The sequence below is a fragment of the Capsella rubella genome, unplaced genomic scaffold, assembly GCF_000375325.1.
Source record: "Capsella rubella cultivar Monte Gargano unplaced genomic scaffold, Caprub1_0 scaffold_2, whole genome shotgun sequence".
NCBI classification, from domain to species: domain Eukaryota; kingdom Viridiplantae; phylum Streptophyta; class Magnoliopsida; order Brassicales; family Brassicaceae; genus Capsella; species Capsella rubella.
In genome coordinates, this window is record NW_006238922.1 from 7,498,295 (window position 1) to 7,525,915 (window position 27,621).

General features: G+C 33.9%; 3 protein-coding genes, 1 long non-coding RNA gene and 1 pseudogene across 4 annotated transcripts; 2 read left to right on the forward strand and 3 right to left on the reverse strand.

Annotated features, from left to right (window-relative positions):
• Positions 1-989: 989 nt before the first annotated feature.
• LOC17894305 lies at positions 990-1,672 on the reverse strand. The gene is made up of 3 exons (XR_002835228.1): positions 1,570-1,672; positions 1,175-1,376; positions 990-1,089 (listed from the first exon to the last, which is right to left on the reverse strand). It is a non-coding gene; the product is annotated as an uncharacterized LOC17894305 (long non-coding RNA).
• Positions 1,673-4,903: 3,231 nt separating this feature from the next.
• On the forward strand, positions 4,904-5,608 carry LOC17894746 (dirigent protein 21). The gene is given in 2 exon segments (XM_023788200.1): positions 4,904-5,430; positions 5,432-5,608. Coding segments are annotated over 2 exon segments (564 nt in total). The 5' UTR covers positions 4,904-4,944; the 3' UTR covers positions 5,510-5,608.
• Positions 5,609-6,229: 621 nt separating this feature from the next.
• On the reverse strand, positions 6,230-8,342 carry LOC17895221 (butyrate--CoA ligase AAE11, peroxisomal). The gene is made up of 3 exons (XM_006301384.2): positions 8,136-8,342; positions 7,120-7,967; positions 6,230-7,036 (listed from the first exon to the last, which is right to left on the reverse strand). Exons 1-3 carry the CDS (start codon positions 8,331-8,333, stop codon positions 6,346-6,348), a joined length of 1,737 nt encoding a protein of 578 aa, XP_006301446.1. The 5' UTR covers positions 8,334-8,342; the 3' UTR covers positions 6,230-6,345.
• A 4,334-nt stretch (positions 8,343-12,676) lies between these two features.
• LOC17895157 (probable acyl-activating enzyme 12, peroxisomal) lies at positions 12,677-14,750 on the reverse strand. Its single transcript, XM_023788061.1, has 3 exons — positions 14,532-14,750; positions 13,611-14,464; positions 12,677-13,429 (listed from the first exon to the last, which is right to left on the reverse strand). Exons 1-3 carry the CDS (start codon positions 14,727-14,729, stop codon positions 12,760-12,762), a joined length of 1,722 nt encoding a protein of 573 aa, XP_023643829.1. The 5' UTR covers positions 14,730-14,750; the 3' UTR covers positions 12,677-12,759.
• Positions 14,751-20,703: 5,953 nt separating this feature from the next.
• Positions 20,704-26,133, forward strand: LOC17894116 (annotated as a pseudogene).
• Positions 26,134-27,621: the final 1,488 nt, after the last annotated feature.

Genomic DNA, 27,621 nt, shown 5'->3' on the forward strand with positions numbered 1-27,621 from the left:
AACACATAATTTTTTTTTTTTTTGAATAACTAAGAAGTTCTGGCCGAATCTTATACATTCCCTCGGAACATTTTATATGATCTCGTCTCAAACCCCACTCGAAACAGCGATCTTTATGATTTTGTCAGAGATCTTTACCGATTAAGGTATTGACACATCTGACATATTGTCGAACGCACAATTATAATAATTTTTATTTGGTAGTCAAAATAATGTTATAGTTTTAGATTCATTTTGGTGAATGAACTACTCAGAACGATCATATTCATCTTTAAAGTATTTCTCTATTCCTTTTTTAAAATCAAATTCTTATTATTTTTGTATATATAAAAATAAAATATGCTATAGTACTGTCGGAGGTGAGAGAGATGCCGATCATTGGAAGAGACTTTTGTTTATAATCCTACTAGTGCGAGATACTGTGGTCGAATATTATGTCTATATTTGGCGTTAATTATTAGCTCTGTTACGTTGCATGTATATATTATATTATTTAAAAAAAAAATTAAGTTGTCAAGCAAAAATTCAATAAAAAATGGTCTAACTCGTGTAGCCATAGTTTGTGGAAGTAGTTTTTGTAAACTCTTTTCCACCTGTTTATGATTATTAGAATATAAAAATTATAAAAATTTAGGTTTTATTAGAGTTCCAAAGTGTCACATTGTTTGGGATTAAAATCTTTGGGCAATATATATAGGATGTGGCCAGGGCCGGTCCTAGAGTTTATGAAGCCTAAAGCAAATTTATAAAAACGTTATTTTACATTTTGAAAATTTTACAGAATTAATAGAAAAAAAAAATTTAGTAATATTTTCCTAGTTGCATATGTATATATTTAAATAAATATTTAAACTAGATCGAATATGTATAAAAGTAGTTGAAATATATATATATATATATATATATATATATGTATTAAGGTAAAATAAATAATAAAATAGAAAATGGAAACATAAACATGTGGAATCGAAACTGGGTGACTACAAAAGATTTGTGTGAACAAAAATGGTAAAACCATTAGACTAACAACAACTTCAATTATGTCTTGCCTTAGGGTAGGGCCGGCCCTGGATGTGGCAATCCTTCTCCCTTGAAATAGTTTTTGGGATTAGTTAGGCCACGTTACTAATAGGTTCTATGAAAAAAAGTAAGAACGAAACAAACAATTACATACTTTGTGAAGAAAATATAATCCATGGGACATATTATGATTCGTAATTTGTCTTCTCCAATATGCATAAAAGATCAATGATTTGCACCAGGCGGTCTTGTAGGGCGTCTACAAGGCGCTTCTGTAGCTACATTAACATTATAAATACCACTTCCACAATCTTTAGAGGGCGGAGTAGATACCGAAGCAGAAACGGGAATGCGAACTGGATATATACATCAAGAGATTAAACGTTTTGTTTTCACTATAAGAAAATGCCACACAACATATCGAAATTTATCAAAAGAGACAAAGTTTACAAAATATTTGCAAGGCTAAATCACAGTTAATTAAAAATAAAATTTACAAAATATTCAAGAAATCGTGTAGCAAAGTTTTTGGGATAAATAGATACTGACCTACGTGACGGAGTCTAGCCTCCGTGGTTGGGACATGAAAGGAGAGACATAGAAGCATAACAAGCAAACTTAGAAAAAGAGACATTTGTTTTTTCTTTACTACCATTGCTCCTCTTGTGTGTTACATGGTTACTAGTTTTAGGCTGTATATATAGGAAACTGAAATTATTGGAGAAAAGTAAGATAAAGTGAGTAGTGCATAATTAAGTCACTCTCCTTTAATATTAAAGACTTAGTTAAAAGTTTGAATATTACATCATTGAATAGTTTGATGATCTATTAATTCAAAAAATATGTAAACCTGAATTTATTTCACGTGAAGATTTTTCGTTACTACACAAGAGTATTTTTTTCTTTGAATTGGTCAAGCTTTTTGGCCTTTATATATACATTCTCAGTCCAGTCAAAACGTTAAGGGCATCTCTTAAAGAAAAGAAAAAGAAAGAAATAAAGAAAGGAATATGACTCTAAAATTAGACATTTGGACCAAGTCATACCATATGCTAATGTATAGAAGAACATTCAATAATATCAAATTCAAAATGTTATGGACTTTGAAGGGATATATCTAGGGGTGGACCTAGAATTATTTTATTCTGGATCATATCAAATAGAGGTTTAATTATTTTCTTGCATTAATTTGTGTCAAATTCGATAAACTTCCATTTGGTGTTTGGGCTACTCAGAACAATTATATTGATCTATAAAGAATTTGTCATATGGTAAAACAAACACCCAAATCATCTCTTTATTACAAAAAAAGTATATGTTTTTCTGGTTATTATTTTCAAATTAAATTAGTTTGATTTTTGGTTTATACAAATTTTTGCAATAGTATAGGCATCCCCCGGTTTAAACTCCAGTTATTAAAAAGTGTCGGGAGTATTTACCAAACTAATTACCTTTTTGGCATCAACAAATAAACAGAAATGTGATCAATTAAATTCATATGCATAGGTTACTCTAACGGTCCTTTCACTGAATCATATGACTATAATTTATTATTATACCAACATTATTGGTGGAATCTTAACAGGTATCAAGATCCTATCTTATATAAGATTTGTTAATGGCATATCGAAGGCAAAGTTTCTAACCAAGAATTTTTTTTGGCATTAAAGGCCTTGTGAGGTTTGCACATCCACAAAAAAACTCAGTCACATTTTCATACAAAAGTCTGAAAGATCAAGTTGCGTTTGTAGTACGACGACCATTTCTTCGCATTGGCTAGCCATCACTTCTTCTACTCCTTTAATTAGAGAATCCGAATTTTTCTCAACAACAGTGAAGGCGCCATATCCGGGACATAAACCAGAGAAGCTAACCCACATATGCTTCTACTTCCAAGACATTGTCGCTACGGGTCCAACCTCTAACTCTTCTTCATCCGGTTTTAGGATGGTTGCGGTCGTTGACGACATATGACCATGGGGACATATGCATTGGCCGACCATAAAAAGATTGGTCAGGGCATCATTATTGGGGATATCTTAGACGGCTAAAATACCTCAATTTCGCAAAGAAAATATCTTATATAAACACATGCCAAGACTTTTGCGTATAATCCTAACAGTGGAGATGCTAGCTGTGGTCGAATATAATGTCTTTATTTGGCATTAATTATATATTATCTCTGTTGCATGTATATATTATATCATATGACTAGAAGGAAGAACGAAACAAACAATTCTATATACTTAGTGAAGAAAATATATTCCATGGATGGGACATATTATGATTCGTAATTTGTCTTCTTCAACATACATGGAGATCAAGGATTTGCAGCAGATGGTCTTGAAGGTCGTCTACAAGGCGATTCTGTTGCTCCATTAACATGATAAATACCACTTCCACAAGGTTTAGAGGGCGGAGTAGATCTTGAAGGAGAAGTGGAAATGAGAACTGGATACATCAAGAGATTAGTCATATTGGTTTTACTATAAGAAAATGCCAAAATATAATCGAAATTTATCGCTAACTTCTTGATAGTTTTGCCAGACTAAATCACATTTAATTAAAAGTAAAAATTTCTAAGATATTCAAAATTGTGTAGCAAAGTTTGGAGGGTAAATAGATTACTAACCTACGTGACGGAGCCTAGCCTCTGTGACTATAATATGAAATGATAGACATAGAAGCATTAGAAGCAAACTTAGAAGAAGATAAGTTTGTGTTTTCTTTACTGCCATTGCTTCTCTTCTATATCACAATGTTAACCAGTACGTTTAGATTGTCTATATAGACTTGAACTATTTCAGAAAACAGAATCAGTAATATATTCATTTAGTTAATTGAAATTCAACAATCAAGCATATATATTCAAGAATAAATGTCGACTTCATTTATATGTTAGTTTACCATAACGCGGTTTATAACACTTCTTTAATAGTAAGTGAAGACTCAATGAAGTTTGAATAATCATACCATTCATACATTTCTTAATAGTAACCAGATATGTCTATGGAGAGAATAATAGTCAATTATAGTTCCAACTTCATATTAGCATGGACTTTTCACGGGATAGATCCATATATGTATTATTCAGGTTTTCCGTAAGAGCATCTCAATTGGTTTATATTTAATGAGTATTTCACCAATAAAAATAAAGAAAAAATAGAATTTTCTAATTTTCCTTTTAAGTGTTTTAGTTTTTAAAAATAATCAAAGTATATTAAAATACTAATTAGATTAGAAACCATTTCGAGAACCTTACCAGTGTAGGTGCTCTAAGTCATGTAAGTTCATATAGAAATGTACTTTATTTGATGGTCTCTGTATATAAGAAAGGTTATTGTTGGTCTCTTCATAACATTATGTGTATTTGACAGTTTGGTACTACTCTTCCATCATCCATATGTCTCTCGATCTAATCTACGTTTTTTTTTTTTCGAATAATCAAAAAGGTTCTGGGATAAAGCTCATACATCCCCTCAGGCCCGAAACCAAATCATGTTATATGGTTTCGTACCAAGCAAAATACATTACTCATTTAATAAATATGAAACTCGAGTGTTTTAATAGATATGAAATTCGAGTTTACATACTCCATGCAAAATAAACTATAAATGGACCGGACTAGGCTAGCTTACAATTTCAATACATTAACTCGTTAATAAGCTAGTGGTCCTAGAGCATCTTACGAAAAAGAGGAGACAAAGTAAAGAAAGTAAGAGGCAATGGTCCCTTCACCGAAAGCCATTTGACAAAGTTTGTAACCAAGTCGTTGTGGGTGGGCTTTTAAGGCCTTGTGAGGTTCCACAAATAAATGAAGCAAGCACTTCCACAAAAACGCAATCACATTTTCAGTTTTTTCACACATAAAGCCTAAAAGATCAGTTGAGTTTAATTTGTAGCACAAACAACCATTTCTTCGTCATGGCTAGCCTTCATCTTCTTCCTCTATTCTCAGCTCTTATTCTCGCAGCCACCGCGATTAGCGAATCCAAATCTTTCTCAACAACAGTAAAGGCACCATATCCAGGACATAAACTGGAGAAACTAACCCACTTACGTTTCTACTTCCACGACATTGTCTCCGGAGACAAACCAACCTCTGTCCAAGTAGCTTCCGGTCCAACTACAAACTCTTCTGCGACCGGTTTTGGTATGGTTGCCGTCGTCGACGATATATTGACCGTAGGGCCTGAAATAACATCAGAAGAAGTTGGTCGAGCACAAGGGATGTTTGCATCGGCCGACCAGAACAAGATTGGTCTACTTATGGCTTTTAACTTGGTTTTAACTAAAGGTAAATTTTCCGGTAGCACCGTGGCGATGTATGGCCGGAACCCTATACTGTCGGAGGTGAGAGAGATGCCGATCATCGGAGGTACGGGAGCGTTCAGGTTCGGAAGAGGATATGGCACAGGCCAAGACTTTTGTGTATAATCCTATTAGTGGAGATGCTGTGGTCGAATATAATGTCTATATTTGGCATTAATTATTGGATCTTTTTTCTGTTTTTTTAATAATTATTGGATCTTTTTTCTGTTTTTTTTTATAGATTCATATTGTGATTTTTGTATGCTTAATTGTAAGAAACTGGTAAATCAACATATTTTATATTATGTGATGATTGTTTCTTCTTAACATCACTTCTTTTTCAAAATGATCGAAACTATATATTTAACTAGTAACTTTTAAAATCTATCATATATAATCTTTAACTGCTTAATACACTTCTTCTTTGCCACATGATAGTAAAATGTACGTTTAAAGCTTTTCAGAAATTAATTCATAAATTTCATCATAACTATTTTTTGTTAAGAACTAACCAAACTAACATATACTTTCTCCAAAATACACATGGGAGACTCTTCGTGATAAAGACTCATCAATATAATTGTCTGCATGCATGAGCTGAATTTGCATATTTTGTTGTAAATGCATGCATGTTCATCAGTTCATCTCAATTCTAAATAGTCGTCATGTAAAATAAATATTTTTTAAAAAATCCATGTGTTTTAACATGATTATTTCTCTAATTATTTCCCGTTTGACCTCATTAATAATGTACATTCTTTTCTTTTTTTTCAGTAAAAATAATACAAAATCCATAGATAAACAACAAATTATCAGTGATCTGTCTTTTACATATTTGCATCTTTTCTTTTCACTATTTGGATGTAATTTAGTATCGAGCTTTCAAAAGATGTAATATATATTTCTTTTTATTTATTGTGAATTTAATGATTAAACCATGCAAACCAAGAAACATATAAATTCAACCATAAACTGATATAAAATACATTGATGAATGATCATATACGTAAACTCTTAAAGCCTTGAACTAACTTGATTAACACTCCCTCCTTGAACTTTCTTGGAACCGGTATCGTCCTCATCAACAACCAAACCTTTCGCAATTTCTCTTAGCTTAGGCTTAAGTATCTTCCCGTTCCCGTTCTTTGGCAATTCTTCCAAGAACACCACTTTCCTCGGACACATAAAGTGCGGCATATTCTCACGGCAATGCTTAATCAAATCTTTTTCTTTGGTCTTCATTGATTCCTTTTCACCATATCCTTGATTAGTTTCACCTTTTTTTAGAACAACAAAGGCACATGGGGTTTCACCCCATAGAGAGTGAGGCATGGCCACAACCGCAGCCTCCATCACTTTCTTGTGGTCATAAAGAACTTTCTCAACCTCAATTCTACTAATGTTCTCACCTCCCGAGATTATGATGTCTTTGGATCGGTCTTTGATCTCTACGTGCCCATCCGGATATATCACGCCTATATCTCCCGTGTTGAGCCATCCGTCTTTAAACACTTCAGCTGTTGCTTTAGGGTTCTTTAGATACCCTTTCATCATGGTGCTTCCTTTAATGACAATCTCTCCTATTGTTTTCCCGTCGCGCGGGACACTCTCTTGAGTTTTCGTGTTCTTCACGTCAACTTCTGCTATAGCTAAGTTGCTTACCCCTTGCCTTGCTTTAAGCTGCATTTGTTGATGCTTTGGTAGTCTGTTTAGAATTTTCAATTGAATTTTTGTGATTTTTTACATGGTTTTATATAAATTTTAAGTACTCATAATGGTTATTTTTACCTGTTCCACTCGTCTTGCCACTCACAAGAGAGAACTGAACCAGTGGCTTCCGTAAGTCCATAGGCGTGCATCACCTGGAATCCCAATTTCTGAACTTTTTGAAGAAGCGCAGCCGGTGGGGGTGAACCTCCAGTAATTACCCGGACAGGCCGGGACAAACGTGTCTGGTCGGTTCCATCTCCTTCAAGAAGAATTTTAAAGACCGTAGGGACACAAGACATGTGTGTCACGTTATATAATTCTATGTTCTTATAGATATCTAGGGCAGTAACATTTCTCATACATATATTGGTACCACCACGTGCAGCCACAGACCATGTGTGCGTCCATCCATTGCTGTGAAACATCGGAAGGGTCCAGAGGTAGACCGGGAAAAGCCTCATTTCCATGCTAATAATCGAGCTCAAAACGGTCAAGTAGGCTGCTCGATGGCTAATCACTACACCTTTTGGTTCGGACGTGGTGCCAGAAGTGTAGTTTAAAGAGATAGGGTCATGTTCGTCATGGACACAGAACATGGACGAGGAGACTTTAGGATCTCCTTTACGGATGAGATCCTCGTAGTCTAACTCCTTGGAGTAAGGCTTTACAGTGGAACTGATCTCGTTGATGAATATGATCCGCGGGTAAGCTTGTGACTCACCAGAGGGTAGGAGACGTAAGACTTCTCGGATCAAAGAAGCAAACTCATAGTCCACAAATAAGATCTTTGGCTCAGCATGGCGGATGATGACGGCTATGGTTTTTGCATCAAGACGGGTGTTAATAGGGTTAAGTACGGCTCCGGTCATGGGAACACTAAAATGCACCTCATACATGGCCGGTACGTTTGGGGCCAAAATCGAGACCTAGATAAAAATATAGATAAATAAATAAGTATCGTTAAAATCGCCTTCCTAAAAATAGTAAGTGACATGGTCTTCTACTACATCATGCTGCAAGAAATATCCAATTTTGATAGGCATCAGCAAAGATTATAAGAGAATAACAAAGAAGGTATAGGGAAAAGTTCATACAACGTCGTTTTTGGTGATGTTGAGAGAGAGAAGAGAAGAAGCGAGACGACAGCAACGGTCATAGGTTTGAGGCCAAGTGAAACGAGTTTGTCCATCGATTATGGACGTTCGTTTGGGATAACACTCGGAAGCTCTCTTCAAGAACGTTATGGGCGTAAGAGGAACGTTGTTTGCTTCACATAAAACTAGTTTATCCATCTTGTATGTGTATGTGAAGGAATAGTGATATGCCAATCCATATTATATAGAGAAGATTGTGAATTTGGGACCTCAAAAACATAATTAATAGAAAAGGTAATATTTGAAGAATAATAAATGGATCGCATGTAGGTATTGCCTAAAGTTTGGGAAGCTGTCACAGAAAACACCTCACGTTAATCTCACTTTTTTTTTAGTTTATAACAAAAGCATGATATTATATTGAAAAGTGATCAAAATGTTAGTAAATTATATATTTTGTTGGCAAACAAGAAGATGCGATTCCACATGTTAATACTTAAGAGTGACCAAGTGCTAATATCTCAACTGGTATATAGATTTTTTAATAGCAAAGGCTTAGAAGTCACTGGTTCCAGTAGTATAATTTAAAACGAAACCATATAACATACTTTAGTCCTGGGTCCGAAGTGATATATGGATTTCGACCCAACACTTCTTAGTTATTAAAAAAAATAGAAAAAGACTTAAGAGTGACTTTGTGGACTTATACTGAATCTTTTTAGGTAATATTGGAATGTTAAAAGATTTTTCTGTGTATGAAAAATATCTCACATAAAATAATTTCTTGCCCTTGACCTTGAGTTATATGTCAATAAAGACAATACTGTAAGGTTAAACCATGTATATAAATTTACATATTTTTTTTTATTTTATTTTTTTGTAGTAAATTAGATTCAAAAAAATATATTGTTTTGGTACATCAAAGGCGAAATTTGCTGAAAACTTTTATAGAATGAAAATATAAGAATCTTTAATTATCTTCTAAAAGCAAACCGAACTTTGAAAACTTGATTCGTATCGTCTATAACCAACGGTTTGTCCAGAGATGTGAATAATTATAACTCGGTTCATTTTATATATGTTAGTTTGGATTTCTTACATCTTAAAGATATTTTTTCTAAAGGTTCGGCCATATATTCATATGGAAGAAGAAAAAGACATACAATGCAGTCTATGACAATGACACAAGTGCCATGCAATTAATAGCTTATAAAACATTAGGCACAAAAATGTCTTTATTCACAATTGCTTTTATTGTTCACATGCTTTTGTTTTGTAATCAGAGAAAACTAAATGGTTCTTTCTCGACAGATCCGTTACGACAAAAAAATTTGGTTTAAGATGTTGAGAACCACATATGGACTTAATTTGTTAAAATGACATTTTATTAACTTTTACTGTTTAAAATCATTAAAATGGATGATACAAACTTACACTACACTTAAGATTAATTTTCTTCGCTAATAAAACAATTATTAATGAGTTATAACTATCTCATAAGATTTTTTAACTTACATCAAATGTTATGTTCTTGATTCTTTTGATTTCTTTTAAGAAAATATCTTATATAAGATATTTTCTTAAAAAAGTTTAGACAAAAATATTGCCGCTATTAATGATGATCTTACACATACACAATACACACTCGTTAGAATGGTTATAATTTCATGTATATAAGTCAACCTTTAGAGGAGAGTTATCTTTTCCTAGAGCCATCAGAAATTATATCATTGTACGTGGTTTGTTCCACTGAATTAGAAATGAGTTGATTCCAAAATTCAATATTAGAAATGTGACTTTATTCGATCGTTTGATATTCTACTAACACTTAAAACATATTTTGATCCTAACTTTTCGAATGAATCTTAATAACCAAGAAGAAAGAACAAAAACTCTGAAACTGTACAATTATTTAATAAGAATAGTCTTCATTTTATCATACAAATAAACTTTAACATTTTCTATATTTCATCATACAGCTTGTAAAATCCATACTAATTGTACGTTGGGAAGATGGTTTAAATGCATGAATTGGATTAGCGTGTACTCTAATTCTAAATTTATATCTAGTTCTCTACTAATATAAGGACTAGATGGTAAAGCACTAGATGTCATAAGGAAATTAAAGCGGAATCCCGAGCTCCTTTTTTTTTTTGTCATCAATCCCGAGGTCCTCCTAAATAATAGAAAAAGACTTTTTAATAACTAAAGCCCTTAACTAAAGATATATCCTAATAAATCCCCTCAATTATATTTTATTGAAAAACTTGTCGACTTATAATCTGTTAATTTAGTTACGATATATCTTTAGTTGAGAGGTTTTATACTAAAAATCCAAAAAAACCATGTAAATCCACATGATGTTTTTGAAGTATATGAAAGTCTTGAAATCGTGAAGAATAGACGCGTCTCAATATTCTTATATACTACGACTACCAGGTCAAACGTCAACTAGAAAATAATATATATCTCATCTATAAATTCAATTAAATTAACTACAATTTTGGACAATATATATCTGTGTAATTTTTGAATTATTTTTAAGAAAAAATATTATTAATAATTTTTCTGATGAAAATAAATTTAAGGTTATAGTTATTTGAATATTTTAATGATATTTATATAAATTTTCAATATTAGTATTCTCATATGTAAATTATTTTATAACTATTTTTGGTAAAATTATGTAACCAATTATTTTAAATCTTTTGTCACAATATAAATATTTTATAAATTTAGCCACAATATAATTTTTACAAATTTCTGACGGTTTGTGAATAGTATCAATATAATCGTCACAAATTTTTATTTTGTAACAAAAACTTCACAAGAGTTGTGATTAATATATGTACGTGGTATCCATTTTATCAAAAACAATTATGACACAAAAATAACAATATTTTCTCAATTACAAACAAACAAAATATCTTGACATTGTCACAATTTGTGACTAACATAATGTTTTAATTATATATTCATTATTACGAAATTATAGTTTCAAATTATCACAAATGATAACTAAAAATTTGGCATAATTATAAGAAATACTAAAAATTATAGTATTTTGTGATTATCATTATTCCCATTTCCATCACTCCAAAACTAGTTTCAAATGGTCACAAGTTATTACTAAAAAAATTATCACATATAGTCATAATTATCACTAAAAATATAATCTCAAAACATTATTCTTTATTAAATTATTATCATAATCATACAATTTTCTATTAATTATAAACACTAAATGTACATTATAAGTTCATATTAGAGTTAGTCTGCTTCAGGTCCCGTCATTTAAGTTTTCTCATATAATATTAGATTTAAAACTATTTCAATATTTTTAAATAATATATAACATACAAAATAAAAATATTTTAAACAACAAAATATTGTACTAGGTAAAAAATATATATTATTTTAGGTTAATTTAATGAAAGTAAAGTAACACAAGAAAAGTAGGGGGAATTTCAAAAATATCCCTTTTCATATACCCCTTTTTAAAAATACCCCATTTTCAAACTTTATCAAAAAACCCACTAAAAATGTTGAAATTTATCCAAATATGTGTGTAAGCTTATAAATATATACACAAATTACCTTTATATGTGTATAAAACTTTATATACCTTTCATAAATAACGTAAAAATAAATTATAAAAACCTTATAAAAACCTTATAAAAACCGTATAAACCCTTTTAAAAACCTTAAAAAACTTATAAAAACGATTTAAAACTATTTAAACATTTTAAAACATTTGTATCGAATCTCCCAGTAGTAGTTATTATATAGAAGTACCTTATAAACTATATAAAACTTTATAATTTTTATATTTAAAAGGGGTATTTTTGAAAATGAATAGATAAAGGGGGTGTTTTAAAAAAGGGGTACACCAAAAGGGGTATTTCTCAAAAATTCTCAAAAAAGTAATACAAATGAGACTTCGTTTGTCAATCTATCTAGTCCTTACAATTATAATAAATATTTAATATTTAATATTTATGAATTGAAAAATAACTTTCCAGAAGTAAAGTTGTTCTCAAATCGTTTCAAATATTAGGAATATAATTAATAAATTTTATTTTGGTTCACACAAGTACTAAATCTTTATTTTAAAAATCAAATATATAATTCTACCAACAATTATTCAAAATGATATGCAAATGAGATTATTAATATTCAATTTTTTCTAAATAAATACTAAACATAAATATCATATAATATTACTATTAAATCACTATAATTGTAATATTTTTTTATAAATAATCATTAATATAAAATAAGTGACATGCTTTATCCAAGTGATAAGTGTCTTTATAAGTGGCATGCTCTTTCCAACCTTCAAGATGATTTCATTTATTTTCGTGATTGTTTTATCGTGTTTTCACTGTATTAATTTAATTCATCGTTGTTTAAACTCTTGGGTCGATTGTTTTGTCTGTCGTGTAAACTCTTGTCCCCTATCTTCGTAATCAAATAAGATTTTAGTTAGAATGTGTGGTTGAGTTGATCAAAAGATGGTAACAAAGTCATCTAGTAACTACATAAAGATTATCACGGTCTATATGTCTACATGTTTCGTTTTCTATCAATGGATAAAGATAATTTAGCATATTGCTTCACAAACTCAAAGTCGAGACTTAAAGTTTCTGGATATAAGATTGACTTCATCCTTATCATCAACCAAGCCTTTAGTGATATCTCGTAGTTTAGGCTTAAGGATCTTGCCATTTCCATTCTTGGGCAGTTCTTCCAAGAAAATCACCTTTCTCGGACACATAAAATGTGGCAGATTCTCACGGCAATACTCAATCAAATCTTTCTCTCTATACCCAAATTTATCTTCACAATCTTCTTTATCAGTCTCACCCTTTTGTAAAACAACGAATGCACACGGGGTTTCACCCCACACAGGGTGAGGCATGGCCACGACGGCAACCTCAAGCACTTTTGGGTGCTTGTAAAGAACATTCTCAACTTCAACGCTGCTGATGTTTTCGCCTCCTGAGATGATTATGTCTTTGGACCGATCTTTGATCTCGATGTATCCATCAGGATGAATCACTCCTACGTCCCCGGTATTGAGGCATCCATGTTTAAACGCTTCAAATGTAGCTTTGGGATTCTTTAGATACCCTTTCATTAAGATGCTTCCTCTAATGAAAATTTCTCCTATAGTTTTCCCATCGCGTGGGACACTCTCTTGAGTTTTGTTGTTCCTCACGTCAACTTCAGCTAGGCCTAAGATGCCTAGCCCTTGCCTTGCTTTCAGCTCCATTTGTTGATTCTCTGGTAATCTGGTTCAATTAATTAATAGGGCTGTCATGTTTAAATGTAATTTAAAAGATTTCATCACTATTATTTTGTTTTGATAATATCCTTTTTAGATTAGTAAACCCTTACGTTTTGGTAAATGTTAACTAAATGTGAAATCTGATAATAAATATATAAGGATAAACTTGTACCAATGATCATTACCTATTCCACTCATCTGGCCACTCACAAAAGAGAACTGGACCAGTGGCCTCCGTAAGCCCATAGGCATGCATCACTTGAAACCCCAACCTCTGAACTTTCTTAACAAGAGCAGCCGGCGGTGGTGAACCCCCGGTCAGCACATGAACCGGCCCTGACCTATGTGACTGTTCAAGTGCATTTCCTCGCAATAGAATGTTGAAAACCGTAGGAGCACAACACATATGCGTCACACTATACATTGATATGTTTTTATAGATCCCCGGGGCGGTCACATGCCTCATACACACATTAGTTCCCCCGCGGGCTGCCACTGCCCAAGTAAACGTCCAGCCATTGCAATGAAACATAGGGAGAGTCCAAAGGTAAACAGGGCAAGCCCCCATTTCCCAACCAATAATCATGCTTAATGTGCTCAAATATGCTCCTCGGTGAGTAATCACCACGCCTTTTGGGTCGGCCGTGGTACCGGAAGTGTAGTTCAATGAGATAGGATCATGTTCGTCTTGAATACGGAACATACGTGGGACCAACAAGGGAGAAGGCTCTCCTCTCTGGATGAGACCCTCATAGTCTAACTCCCCGGATGAAACCTTCTTAGGTGCATCGATATCGTCAATGAATATGACCCGCAGGTTCAGTAGTGAGTCGTCACATGATACTAGCCGGAGCGTTTCTCGAGCTAAGGGCTCAAAATTGCGGTTAATGAATAATATCTTAGGCTTGGCGTGGCAGAGGATTGCGGCTATAGATGTTGCGTCGAGACGAGTGTTGATAGGGTTAAGAACAGCTCCAGCCATGGGAACAGCAAAGTGCATCTCATACATGGCCGGTATGTTTGGAGCCACAACGGACACCTAAATTCACATTTATAGTCACATACCTCATATGAATGAGAGATAAAGAGTGAGTGTGACATATTACCACATTGTTCTTGGTAATATTAAGAGATATGAGAGAAGCGGCTAGACGACAGCAACGGTCATAGGTTTGAGGCCAAGTGAAACGAGTTTGTCCATCGATTATCGAAGTTCGATTAGGATAACACTCCGAAGCTCTCTTCAAGAATGTTATGGGAGTTAGAGGAACGTTGTTTGCTTCACATAACGCCAAGTCTTCCATCTTCTTCTTCTTAATCTTTGAATGTTTAGTGAATGTTTGTTTTGTAAGCAAAGCGGGATACGCAAACATATACTATAAATAGACAGTTGTTATTAAGATGGACAGTTGGTAGTTAAAGAAAAATTGAAAATAGAAGCTCAATTATTGCATGAAGATTTAATGCAAGGGACCTTTTCCTTATCAACATGTTTATATGATCAACATTTTATTTTTGCTACCGACCAAATAGTATCCCTCTTTTACTCAATACAATGTATAGAGAGATAAATTTGTATGTTTCGTTAATTTAAATCCATATGGTCATTGATGTTCCATATTAACGGTACTTATTATATATCATTATTATTTTTTATGTGTTTTTGGGTATTTTTATTTGTTTGTTTGAATTTTGATGCAAGATTGCAAGTAATCAAAATAATGACATATGATACAAAAGCATCGATGATCATGTGGTATGGAAAATTTGTCAGAAGATTCAAATATATGAATGTAGTTTATTTTAGCTATAGAGTAAATGATTAAAATATGCTATTTTAAAATATAAATACTTTGGCGCTATTAAAAAAAAATTATACATCATTCAAAAGATGGCTTTAACACTCTCTCTTATAGAACCAATGGGTGGTGATGGTTTGAAACAAGATCTCTTATTGGATTTAAAGATGATTTTGGAAAGTCTTTGACGATCTTGATTCATTGGCCTCATCTCTTGCTTCCTGGAAGGTTTGGGTACATAACTCATGACTTGGGCCTTCGCATAGTATTGTACTATCATTCAATCTACATAAAACTTAATTATCGATTTATCTATAATATAATAAATATATAGAATCCTTACAATATTAAAAAATCTTTAAAATATCACATTTTAAGTTTTTTTCTTCCAACAATAACCCTATTTGTTTATTTTTACCAAAATACCACAATAATTTAAAATATATATATATATATGTATATATATATTATAGACATAAATTTAATTTTTAAAGATATATATATATATATATATATATATATATATATATTATTTTAGGTTTGGGTTGTATATTTTAGATTTAGGGTATAGTTTGTAAGAGTATGTTTTAGTGTTTTAGGATTTAGTTTTGTGGTGTTTTTGAAAAAATATATCTTAAATGTATTTTTGGAAAATAAAACTTATAAATAAGTTTGAAGAAAATGATATGAATAGTCGTATATATAAGACGAAATAGCAACGTCATGTTAATTAGCGATTACTTTGTGAAAAAATTGGCATTCGCCTATAATAGACACTAATCTAGGATTTAGTTATTTAGTTCTATATTTGAGATGGTTTTAAGACTATTAAGTAGTCAAAAATTAGAAACTGTTTAGCAACGCTTAAATAGATATAGTAAATTAATTAGACGCTAATGATAATATAAATTTGATAAGCCAAAATGTTGCTAATCAATGCCTTACACAATATTAAACCTTCGAAAGATCTAACATATTCATAAGAGAAGGTAAAAAAATTTTAGACTGATGGAGAAGGTACTGAAGTAGCTGTACTGAAGTAGCTGGTATCGTTCCTGGTGGTCTGGTGGTTGGTGAGGTGACTAGTGCAATGGCTTGTGAGCATATGGTAAGAGGCGGTGACCTCATGATCCTCATCTATTGCAGTGATTGCCTCCACATCTCTTTAAAATTGTTGATTGATTTGTATCTACGGAGAGCCTCTTTTTCTTATCAGCCTTTCTTTTATTATCTTTCCGTATGTCCTTACAAAGATGGAAACAAAAAAATCAGCAAAAAGTTTCTTTTGTAAAAACCAGGATATCTTAACCCCCTAAAATACCCCAATAATATTGGTCTTAAAACGTTATTAACATAAGACCTATCTGTATGAGCTACCCCAAATTCATGCCATCTAATTCTCCGCTTACGATCTTACCATCAGCTACGAGCACAAAAGTCTTAGCGCTACTAACCAAAGTGCAGTCTTTTTCATGTAGTAGTTTAAATGATTTAGTATCTCTAGTAGTTTAAGTTATTTGGCATTATAATTATTTTGTATCTCTAGTAGTTTAAATCAATGTAGAAACCTTGAAACTTAACATATTACCAATTCTCTATAGGTAAATTTCTCATGTCTTCAAATAAGTCACATATATGTGGATATTTGATAAACTTCGAATTCCTTCTAATTTTCTTCTAGGATGACGCAAAAACTTAGAAGTCGCTGATTCGAATGACATTTGGAACGAGAGCATATAACATGTTTTAGTCTCGACCTTAAGAAGATACTAGATTCGGATCTGCGCTATAACGCGGAGGAAAATTGCCAGATTTTGTTTTGATTTTAATCTAAATGTCAATATGGAAAAATGGATTGTTAGGCCATCTACATTGAATATATTTTGTGAATGTCTTCAACATTTTTAATACTTCATTTTAATACTATTTACATGTAGGTATCCTTAAAGTCTAAAAACTGTCTTGATATGCCTACTTAAAGATATTTTAACATCATTTGTCGTTAAAATTAATTATAAAAAATATGTAGACATCCATAAGAAAATGACTAATAGAGATGGTCTTAGAGAGTGTTCATAAAATATAATTAAAAAATGAAATACTAATTATATAATAAAATTTTTAGATAATGTGAGACACCACATTTAAAGTTTCTTTATTTATTTATTTATTTATTTAGTTTTTGTCAAATTATCCATATAGAAATTGACTCAAAAATTTTTTATTTTGATTGAGTTTTTTCAAAAGACACTTATAATATAATTTAATTAAAATAATATTAAGACTAGGCATGTCAGTTAGGGCTAAAGCCCGCAGGCTAGTTTGGCCCGGCCCTGAAAAACATCGGGTTCGACCTTAAATATATATGTCCAGAAAAAAACGGGCTTTTTGGGCTAAGCCCATTCGAGCTAAAGGGTTTTTTGGGCTTAACCAGGTCGGGCTCGGGCCGGCCCGCAAAACCCTTAAACAAATATATTTTGAATTTTTTTTAATACTTTAGTTTGATTAGAAGATTTGATTAATGACTTAGTTTTCATATTTACTTACTAGCCTTACTTATTACTTTTAAAATCTTTATCTATAATATTTTCTATTATTTATAAATATCAAAAATGAACAAAGCTAAAACTATATATATATATAAGTATCTTGATTTTGAAATCATCAAAATATATATTAAATTTTGACTCTATCATCTACTTTAAAGTATTTTATTGGGTTATAGTGTAAATAATTTATTTGGTTTTCATTTTTTTCACTTAAATTAAGTTAGTTTTATTGAATATTGATAAGTTATTTAAAATTTGATGCATTATTTTTATGGTAGACCTTTAAATATTGTTTTTGCAAAACTATTATGAACTTAAAAATTGATTTTTTTTATCGGTAAGTAAAGCCATGTAGCCCTGTTAGGGCCGGGCCGGGCTTTGAAATATAGGCTCAAAAACTTTTCGGGCCGGGCTCTTATATATGAGGACTTTACGGGTTTTGGGCCGGACCGGACCAGTCTAGCTCGATTAACATGCCTAATTAAGAGACCCATAATAATTGTGCAATAGGGATGGCCTTAGTGTTGGAAGTTAGATGTTTTAAGTATTTTTTTGCTTAAAAGATTCATGTAAAAAATTATTGTATGATATAGATTTTAAATTTGTACAAAGTAACAAATGCGGTGTAATATTTTTATTAATGTTTGTTTTCCGCGCTAAATTTGTGATTTATGAAATTTTGGTAACCAAGCATATTTGTATATTGTAATTTTGGTTTTATAATTGTAATTATTCAAAGTTATTAGTGGTTGTGGGAACATTGGATATTATTATATATTTTAGTTAACAAATATACATGAATGGATCGTTTTTATTTTTTTTATTAATAGACCCATAAATAGATCTTTCCTCGCGTTTACAAACATATACTTTATGATATTCAATTGTGTGTTTCAAGAGTACCCAAAATTTATTTTTCAAATTTTATGTTTCAAAAACAGCCTTGTATAAGGCCTTAATTAACGTTGGTATATTAAGAAAAATACTAATTATAAGTTTATAACCCTTTGGGCTGGGGGATTTACGTGTATGTAGGGCGAAGCTTTATCTAATATATTCCTCATTGGCTAATATTTAATATTTTGAGAAAATGCTCAAATCGTTTACGTATATTCTCCAAAAATATTTGCATTGTTCTTAGTGGAAAAACACTATTTATTACCCTTTCATGCTTGTTTACACTATTTAAACACTATTTACTACTACGTAAATCATAATTGTCTCAACAGTAGTATTTATTACTAGTAAACATAAATTTATTACTTGATTGGACCTATAAATTTTAATTGCTCCAACAATCATATTTATTGTTTGTGTCCTATCCTATCAAATACAGTCAGTAGAAAAGTTAAATAAACGATGGGGGACCTTTCTTTGTGCATTTCTAACTTATAAATATTTTTTAAATAAATCTATATAATTGCAGCAAATCGAAAAAATACCATTAAAATTATCTGTTTTCGTAGAAAAGTTTTCGTGTCTTTCTAATGTAATCTTTTAATTCGCATTTTTCGTCCTAATTTTCTCAAGTATTTTTATGTCAGAATTTTATGTCTACGTCTTTTAGTTGTAATCTTTTGTTTGCGTCTTTGTCCTAACTTTTTGTAAGAGAACAGTAAATAAATGTCATTTACAGTAATGATTTTTCTTCGTAACCTTTCATAAAATACTTTTTTCATTTTCATTTATGAAAGCTATTAAATATCATATATAGTCGTGTGATTCACGTCTTTTTTGTTGTGACATATCATTATTTGTAGGATCGTAGACATAAAATTTATAATAGAGGATATCTTAAATAAGATCTTGTATATTTGATCAACCGTTGGAACATTTACTTTATTTTACAAAACAGTCATTGTAACATTTAATATATCATTGCTACATTTACCATTTCTTAAAGATATTTTGAGCACTAATCAAAGGTAGATAGAAAGAAAAATAAATCACTAGAAGAAAATTAAAGAGAACACAAAGCATCATCAAAATATGATTATTACAAATTACTATGATCATCATCTCCTTATCTTGTGAAATATCTCTTAAGTGTATATATTTTTTTGGTAAGATCTCTTAAGTGTATATTGATACTGAGGTAGCATCTCTATTTTTTTTTCTCCCCAACCAACTAACCAATTTGGTTTTAGGTTAAACACTTTTCTAAATTTCATTATTATCTCTTACAATAATAGAAGTCCCAACAAATACCTTTTAGAGATGCATTTTTAACCCTATATTCTTTTAGATAGTTTTTACATCTATAATCGTCTAGAAATTTTTCTAAAATGCTTATTTTTCATTGTAACTCCCTATTTTTTAATAATAAATAAATTATTTAAGGTAGCGCTTATTTACCATTATTTATGATCTTTACTATTTAATTAAGGTAAATATATCACATTATCTCTTTTTCAAGATACTTATTTATTTTAGTAATAAATGTGTGTATAACATTAATATATTTATAAATCTATTTATTTCTTAATTTTAATATAATTACCAAGTTTTCATTTATTTATTTTTCATAATATACTGAAATATCAAATGCTTTTTATCATAATTTGTTTTTGCCATTTTATCATATGCTTTAACTTACGACTCATGTATTTTCACCCTTATTTATTTTTAATTTCCAAAACAATATTTTTTTCCATGTATACATATTAATTATTCAATATATCCAAATTTTAATAACCATATTTTCAAGTATTATAAAAAATACTAGATAGATTTATTTTAAGATTGAAACAAAATATTTTTCTTACTAAATAAAATGACCAAACGATCTTACCAAAAAAAAAATGACCAAACGAATGAAAATATTTTTCCTACTAAATAAATGAAAGACAAGTCTATAAATGAAAGACAAGTCTATTATTTCGTTGTACATTAGTTCTGAAACGTCATAGTTACTCTCTCTCTCGGGAAAAATGTGGTGGTGGCTTTCTTCTTCTCCATGGCTCTCCGAGCTATCATATTCATCGTCGACCGTAGTAGAACAAACATCGTCACTTTCAGTTCCAATCCAATGGCTTAGATTTGTTTTGCTTTCTCCATGTCCTCAACGTGTTCTCTTCTCCGCCACTGATCTTTTATTCCTCCTCCTCCTCCTCTTCCTCTACTTCGCTCTTCACAAGCTTTTTTCTTCTTCTTCTTCTTCGGACGTCCATATGAGAAAACCTCTCCTTGGATCACTCCGTGCAACCCGAATAACCCGAACAACTGCCTGGTACAACATGACGGTCGTGGTCACCTTTCTATTGTTGTTTTGCTCTGTCTTGCTCTGTGTTTTGGCGTTCATGAGGAACACACGTACTCCGTCTCAGAGACCATGGAACCTCATAGATCGGCTCTTTTGGCTCATCCACGTTGTCACGCTCGTCGTCGTCGTTGCTGTCGTCCTCCAAGAAAGGAGTTTGGCTGCTCTCCATCATCCTTTATCTCTAAGAATATATTGGATTTTGAGTTTCTTACTCACTACGCTCTTCGCTGTCTCCGCTATTTGCCATTTTTTCTTCGACGCGGACTACACTCACCTCATAGAAGAAGACGTCGCTTCGTTCTTCTCATTCCCGTTGACCGCCTTTCTACTCATCGTCGCTGTCAGACGAACCTCGGGCCTCGTGACCGTGGAGTCCAACAGCCCTCCTACGAACGCTGTTCAGGAGACATCCAACAACGTCTCTCTCTATGCATCAGCTTCTACTTTCTCCAAAATGTTCTGGTTATGGATGAATCCTTTACTAACTAAAGGCTACAAATCTCCTTTGACGCTCCAACAAGTTCCGACGCTCTCACCTGAGCACAAAGCTGAGAGGCTCGCACTTCTCTTCGATACAAATTGGCCCAACCCATCGGAGAATTCGAGCCACCCTCTGCTAACCACTCTACTCCGATGTTTCTGGAAGGAGATCCTCTTCACCGCCATTCTAGCCATTATCCGTCTCGGCGTCATGTACATTGGCCCTGCTCTCATCCAGAGCTTTATCGATTTCACCTCAGGCAAGAGATCCTCGTCATGGCAGAGGTATTACCTCGTCCTCATCCTCCTCGGTGCCAAATTTGTCGAGGTCTTGACAACGCATCAGTTCAATTTTAATTCCCAGAAGCTTGGGATGCTCATAAGGTCTACTCTTATAACTGCACTCTACAAAAAAGGTTTAAAGCTCACTTGCTCAGCGCGTCAGAACCACGGCGTTGGCCAAATCGTGAATTACATGGCCGTAGACGTACAACAACTCTCTGACATGATGCTTCAGCTCCATGCAATATGGCTCATGCCTTTGCAAGTTGTTGTTGCACTTGTGCTCCTTTACGGAAGCTTAGGGGCTTCTGTAGTGACGGCGGTCATTGGATTGACAGGAGTGTTCGTCTTCATCTTCCTGGGAACTAAGAGAAACAACACGTACCAGTTCAGTTTGATGGGAAACCGAGATTCTAGGATGAAGGCCACCAATGAAATGCTTAATTACATGCGAGTCATCAAGTTTCAGGCTTGGGAAAATCATTTCAATAAAAGGATCCTCATGTTTAGGGACGCGGAGTTTGGTTGGCTGTCCAAGTTTCTATACTCTATGGCTGGCAACATCATTGTCCTATGGAGCACGCCAATACTTATTTCTGCGCTCACCTTCTCTACCGCCGTTGCGTGGGGGTCAAGCTTGACGCTGGGACTGTCTTCACCACCACAACCATTTTCAAGATCCTCCAAGAACCTATCAAAACGTTTCCTCAGTCTATGATATCTCTCTCGCAGGCAATGATCTCTTTGGGAAGACTAGACTCTTATATGATGAGCAAAGAGCTTTGTGGAGATGTTGTGGAGAGATCTTTGGGATGTGATGATAGTATTGTCGTGGAGGTTAGAAATGGTAGCTTCAGTTGGGATGACGAGGACAACAAACCTGCTCTTAGAGATATCAGCTTTAAGGTTAGGAAAGGAGAGCTCACCGCTATTGTCGGAACCGTTGGTTCAGGGAAATCTTCTTTGTTAGCTTCGGTTCTTGGTGAAATGCACAAAATCTCGGGACAGGTGCGACTTTTTTGTTTATGTAACTTGTAGATTTAGAGCATTAACACTTAAATAATTGATTAACTTGAAACTAGATTATTTTTAGGTGAGGGTTTGTGGCAATACAGGTTATGTAGGGCAAACATCATGGATAGAAAACGGGACCATTCAAGACAACATCTTGTTTGGTCTTCCAATAGTTAGCGAGAAGTATAACGAAGTTCTCAATGTCTGTTGTCTCGATAGAGACTTGCAAATGATGGAGTTTGGGGATCAAACTGAGATTGGGGAACGGGGAATCAATCTCAGCGGGGGGCAGAAGCAGCGTATACAGCTCGCACGTGCGGTTTACCAAGAATGCGATGTGTACTTGCTCGATGATGTTTTTAGCGCCGTGGATGCTCATACAGGTTCAGATATATTTAAGGTGAAAACTGATAGAAAAATCTTGTTGTATTCACTTTAAAGAGGCAATACAAGTTAATTCTTGTTATTGTAATGTTTTTATAGAATTGTGTAAGAGGAGCTCTAAAAGGCAAGACCATATTGCTTGTAACCCATCAAGTGGACTTCTTGCACAACGTGGATTGCATCTTGGTAGGAAATTGATTTAAACTTTTATCTTATATTTGATTATAAGATACTTGAATTTGTTTAAACGAAATGGACTTTTAGGTGATGCGGGAGGGGATGATTGTTGAGTCTGGAAGATATGACGAGTTGGTCAACTCTGGTTTGGATTTTGAGGAACTCGTGACCGCACATAAGACATCAATGGAGCTAGTTGAAGCTAGTGCACACTTAACGGAAGAAAAACAAATCACAATCATCCCAATAACACCAAAGTCTCCTCACCTAAGTGACCTAAAAGATGAGCATTTCAAGTCATTGATTAGCTCTCACACACTTGAAGATGGCTCAAAGATCATCAAAGAAGAGGAAAAGGAAATCGGACAAGTCAGTCTTCGAGTTTACAAACATTATTTCACGGAGGCCTATGGCTGGTGGGGGATTGGGCTTGTGGTGTTCCTCTCTCTGACTTGGCAAGGTTCTTTAATGGCCAGCGATTACTGGATTGCATACGAAACATCAGCCAAGAATGCAATTTCATTTGACGAATCTGTTTTCATTCGTGTATACGTAATTATTACATTTGTCTCCATCATTTTAGTGTGCCTAAGGTCATATTACGTTACTCACCTAGGACTCAAGACATCTCAGATATTTTTCCGACAAATTCTTAACAGTATCTTACACGCTCCAATGTCGTTCTTCGACACCACGCCATCGGGAAGAATTCTTAGTCGGGTGAGATAATTTTTTTGCCTTTTAGTATGCTCTTACATAAAATTTTAGTAGATATATTAAAGGTTTTTCTCTTTCGACTTTTGCAGGCATCTACTGATCAAACTAATATTGATACTCTCATTCCCTTTATGCTCGGACTTGTGGCCTCAATGTACACAACTTTACTGAGCATTTTCATAATTACTTGCCAGTACACTTGGCCAACTATATTCTTTGTGATCCCCCTAGGATGGCTTAACATTTGGTACCGGGTAGGCGATCTCTTTAACTTCATAAGCTGATGTTTCTTCTCTTTGACGATGATGTTCTGAACGTCTCTTTGCTTTTGATATTCAGAATTATTACCTTGCTTCTTCCCGTGAATTAACACGCCTAGACTCTATCACTAAAGCTCCCATCATCCACCATTTCTCAGAAAGTATAGCTGGAGTGATGACAATCCGATCACTTAGAAAGCAAGAGTTGTTTAAGAAAGAAAATGTGAAGCGTGTCAACGCCAATTTGAGGATGGACTTCCACAACAATGGCTCCAACGAGTGGCTCGGGTTTCGACTAGAGCTTATTGGAAGTTGGGTGCTCTGCATCTCAGCTTTGTGTATGGTATTGTTACCTAGCAACGTTATCAGACCAGGTAAGGATCACTAAAACCAAATTTAAGTAGTTGAGTTCAGTATTGCTAAACATGGATTTTTTTTATACAGAGAACGTAGGGTTGTCCCTTTCTTATGGCCTGTCCCTAAACTCGGTTCTGTTTTGGGCTATATACATAAGCTGCTCTGTTGAGAACAAGATGGTTTCTGTCGAAAGGATCAAACAGTTTATTGATATTCCGTCTGAATCCGAGTGGGAGAGCAAAGGATACCTTCCACCATCAAATTGGCCCTCACATGGAAATGTACATCTCAAAGACCTCAAGGTGAATCATAAAAACTAAACAGCTTTGTTATGGAAAACTCACCTTTAGTATTCAATCTTGAGAAGGATGTGTATTTTAACAACAGGTGCGCTACAGACCGAACACTCCACTTGTCCTCAAGGGAATCACTCTAGAAATCAAAGGAGGAGAGAAGGTTGGTGTGGTCGGGCGAACGGGAAGCGGGAAATCGACATTGATCCAAGTCTTGTTCAGGCTTGTAGAACCGTCACAAGGAAATATAATCATAGACGGTATTGATATTCGAACTATAGGGCTGCATGATCTCAGGTCAAGATTCGGAATCATTCCGCAAGAACCTGTGCTCTTCGAAGGAACAGTGAGGAGCAACATTGATCCAACTGAGCAATACTCTGACCAAGAAATCTGGAAGGTGAGGATATTAATCTTGATCTCTAAGCTACAACCATTTTCCATATACAATAATCTTTAATTATTTTCCACTAATATTAGAGCCTTGAAAGATGCCAGCTTAAGGATCTTGTTTCTTCCAAGCCTGAAAAACTCGATTCTTTGGGTGAGTTCTGATGTCTCTATGTCTCTCTCTCCTATATATAGCGGTAGAAATTAGAAAGTAACTAATTGACTGGAACAGTGGTTGACAATGGGGAGAACTGGAGCGTAGGGCAAAGGCAACTTCTATGTTTAGGGAGGGTAATGCTGAAACAGAGCAGACTTTTGTTCCTAGATGAAGCAACGGCATCAGTTGATTCACAAACGGACGCCATGATCCAGAAGATCATCAGAAAAGACTTCGAGGCTTGCACCATAATCAGCATCGCCCACAGGATTCCTACAGTGATGGACAGTGATCGAGTCCTAGTGATAGACGCTGGTAAGAGAAACAAAACTAAACAAACAAACTTTGAGAGTTATAGTTGTTTTTCACACTTTTAAGAGAATCATTTTATGGCAATTTTGAATAGGGAAAGCAAAAGAGTTCGATAGCCCGGCTCGTTTACTGGAGAAGCAATCGATGTTCACCGCGCTGGTGCAAGAGTACGCACTCCGATCTACCGGAATATGAATCTTGGATGACGGCTGGATAGTTTGTATGTTGACATATTTAAATAATTTGAGTATCCAAAGATTGTACGTTGGGGAATTTCTTATGTTGTAATGTTTTAAACTTTGGGATTTTCAGAATCCTTTTACTTGTACTTGCTTCTATTTTAATGGAATAAAAACAAGTGTTTGTCCAAAAAAAAAAGAGTATCCAAAGATAAAACTCAATTTTAACCATCTAGCAGGTATCATCTTTATCTTACCATGACGTACTAATTAGTCGCAAACAATCTATAATGCTATTAAAACCCCAATATTTGGACATTGCATCAGGAAAATGTGTGTACTTATTTATTCGAAGGCCAATACTTAGGTTCATCTCTAAGGTAAACCTCTCTTATTCACCCTCTTTTAGTTAAATAATCAAAAGTTATCATGTAATTTAATTAAACAAAAAAATAATTAATATTATCTCAATAAAATAATTAAAATAAATCAACACAGTTTAATAAGATACAACTAAATTTTAAATTTTTTTTTTTTTGGTAGGAAACCGGGAGTACTCCCGGCTAATTAAATAAAAACATTATGCAAAAATAAAATTACATTCGAGTTAGTCGAGGACACGCAGGTCCCGACATATCCTCTCTCAAAAGAGACTCCATAGACTCTAGAGCCGAGCTAAAAGCATGAAATCCTAACGGTAGTGAAAACGCACAGTTAGCCAACCCATATGCAAGACAATTAGCTTCCCTATACACATGTGTAACACGAACAATCCAGTCCCTCGATAAAAAACCATGGCACAAACGTACCAGGAAAGACAAAGGGTGAGAGTCACCAATCCCCTTTAAGAAAACCAACCATTATTTCCGAATCCACCTCCAAAACAGCCCTCTCCAGACCACGATCCCAAGCAATGCAAAGCCCATAGTAAACTCCCCATAGTTCTGCTAAAGGTGCCGAACAACGACCAATATTCAACGCGAAACCCCCGCACCAAGTCCCATCTGGATCCCGAATTACCCCTCCAGCAGTAGCAAGTCCCGGATTTCCCCGAGACGCACCATCCGTATTAATCTTATACCACCCAAGAGATGGGGGTAACCATCGAATTAGGTTCTCCACCTTTTCAGCCCTTAGACCTGTATTCGCAGTATGGGCCGCAATAATTTCTTTAACATTGTCCTTAAGAAATTTAACTCGATCCCGCCATACTCATTTTTCACCAAAAACATCACTACACCTCCATTTCCAAGCCCACCAAGCTGCTAAAGCAAACAACGTCGACCAATGTCGAGTCGCGTCTTCCCCTCCTCCACATAAATTCTCATATAACCATGCAAATAAGCTCTGAGAAAAGAAAATGGACTGCTTCCTTCTCGGCACTATCCGCTTCCAAACACCAACCATAGCCGGACAATCCCGTAAGACATGCATGATCGTCTCAATGCCTCCTTTACAGATTGGACAAGCTCCGTTATCACTCAAGTGCCGTCGAACTCTCTCCGCATTTGTCATTATTACTTGACGGGAAACTAGCCATAAAAACACTCGCACCCTTTCCGGCGCCCTTACTTTCCACACTCC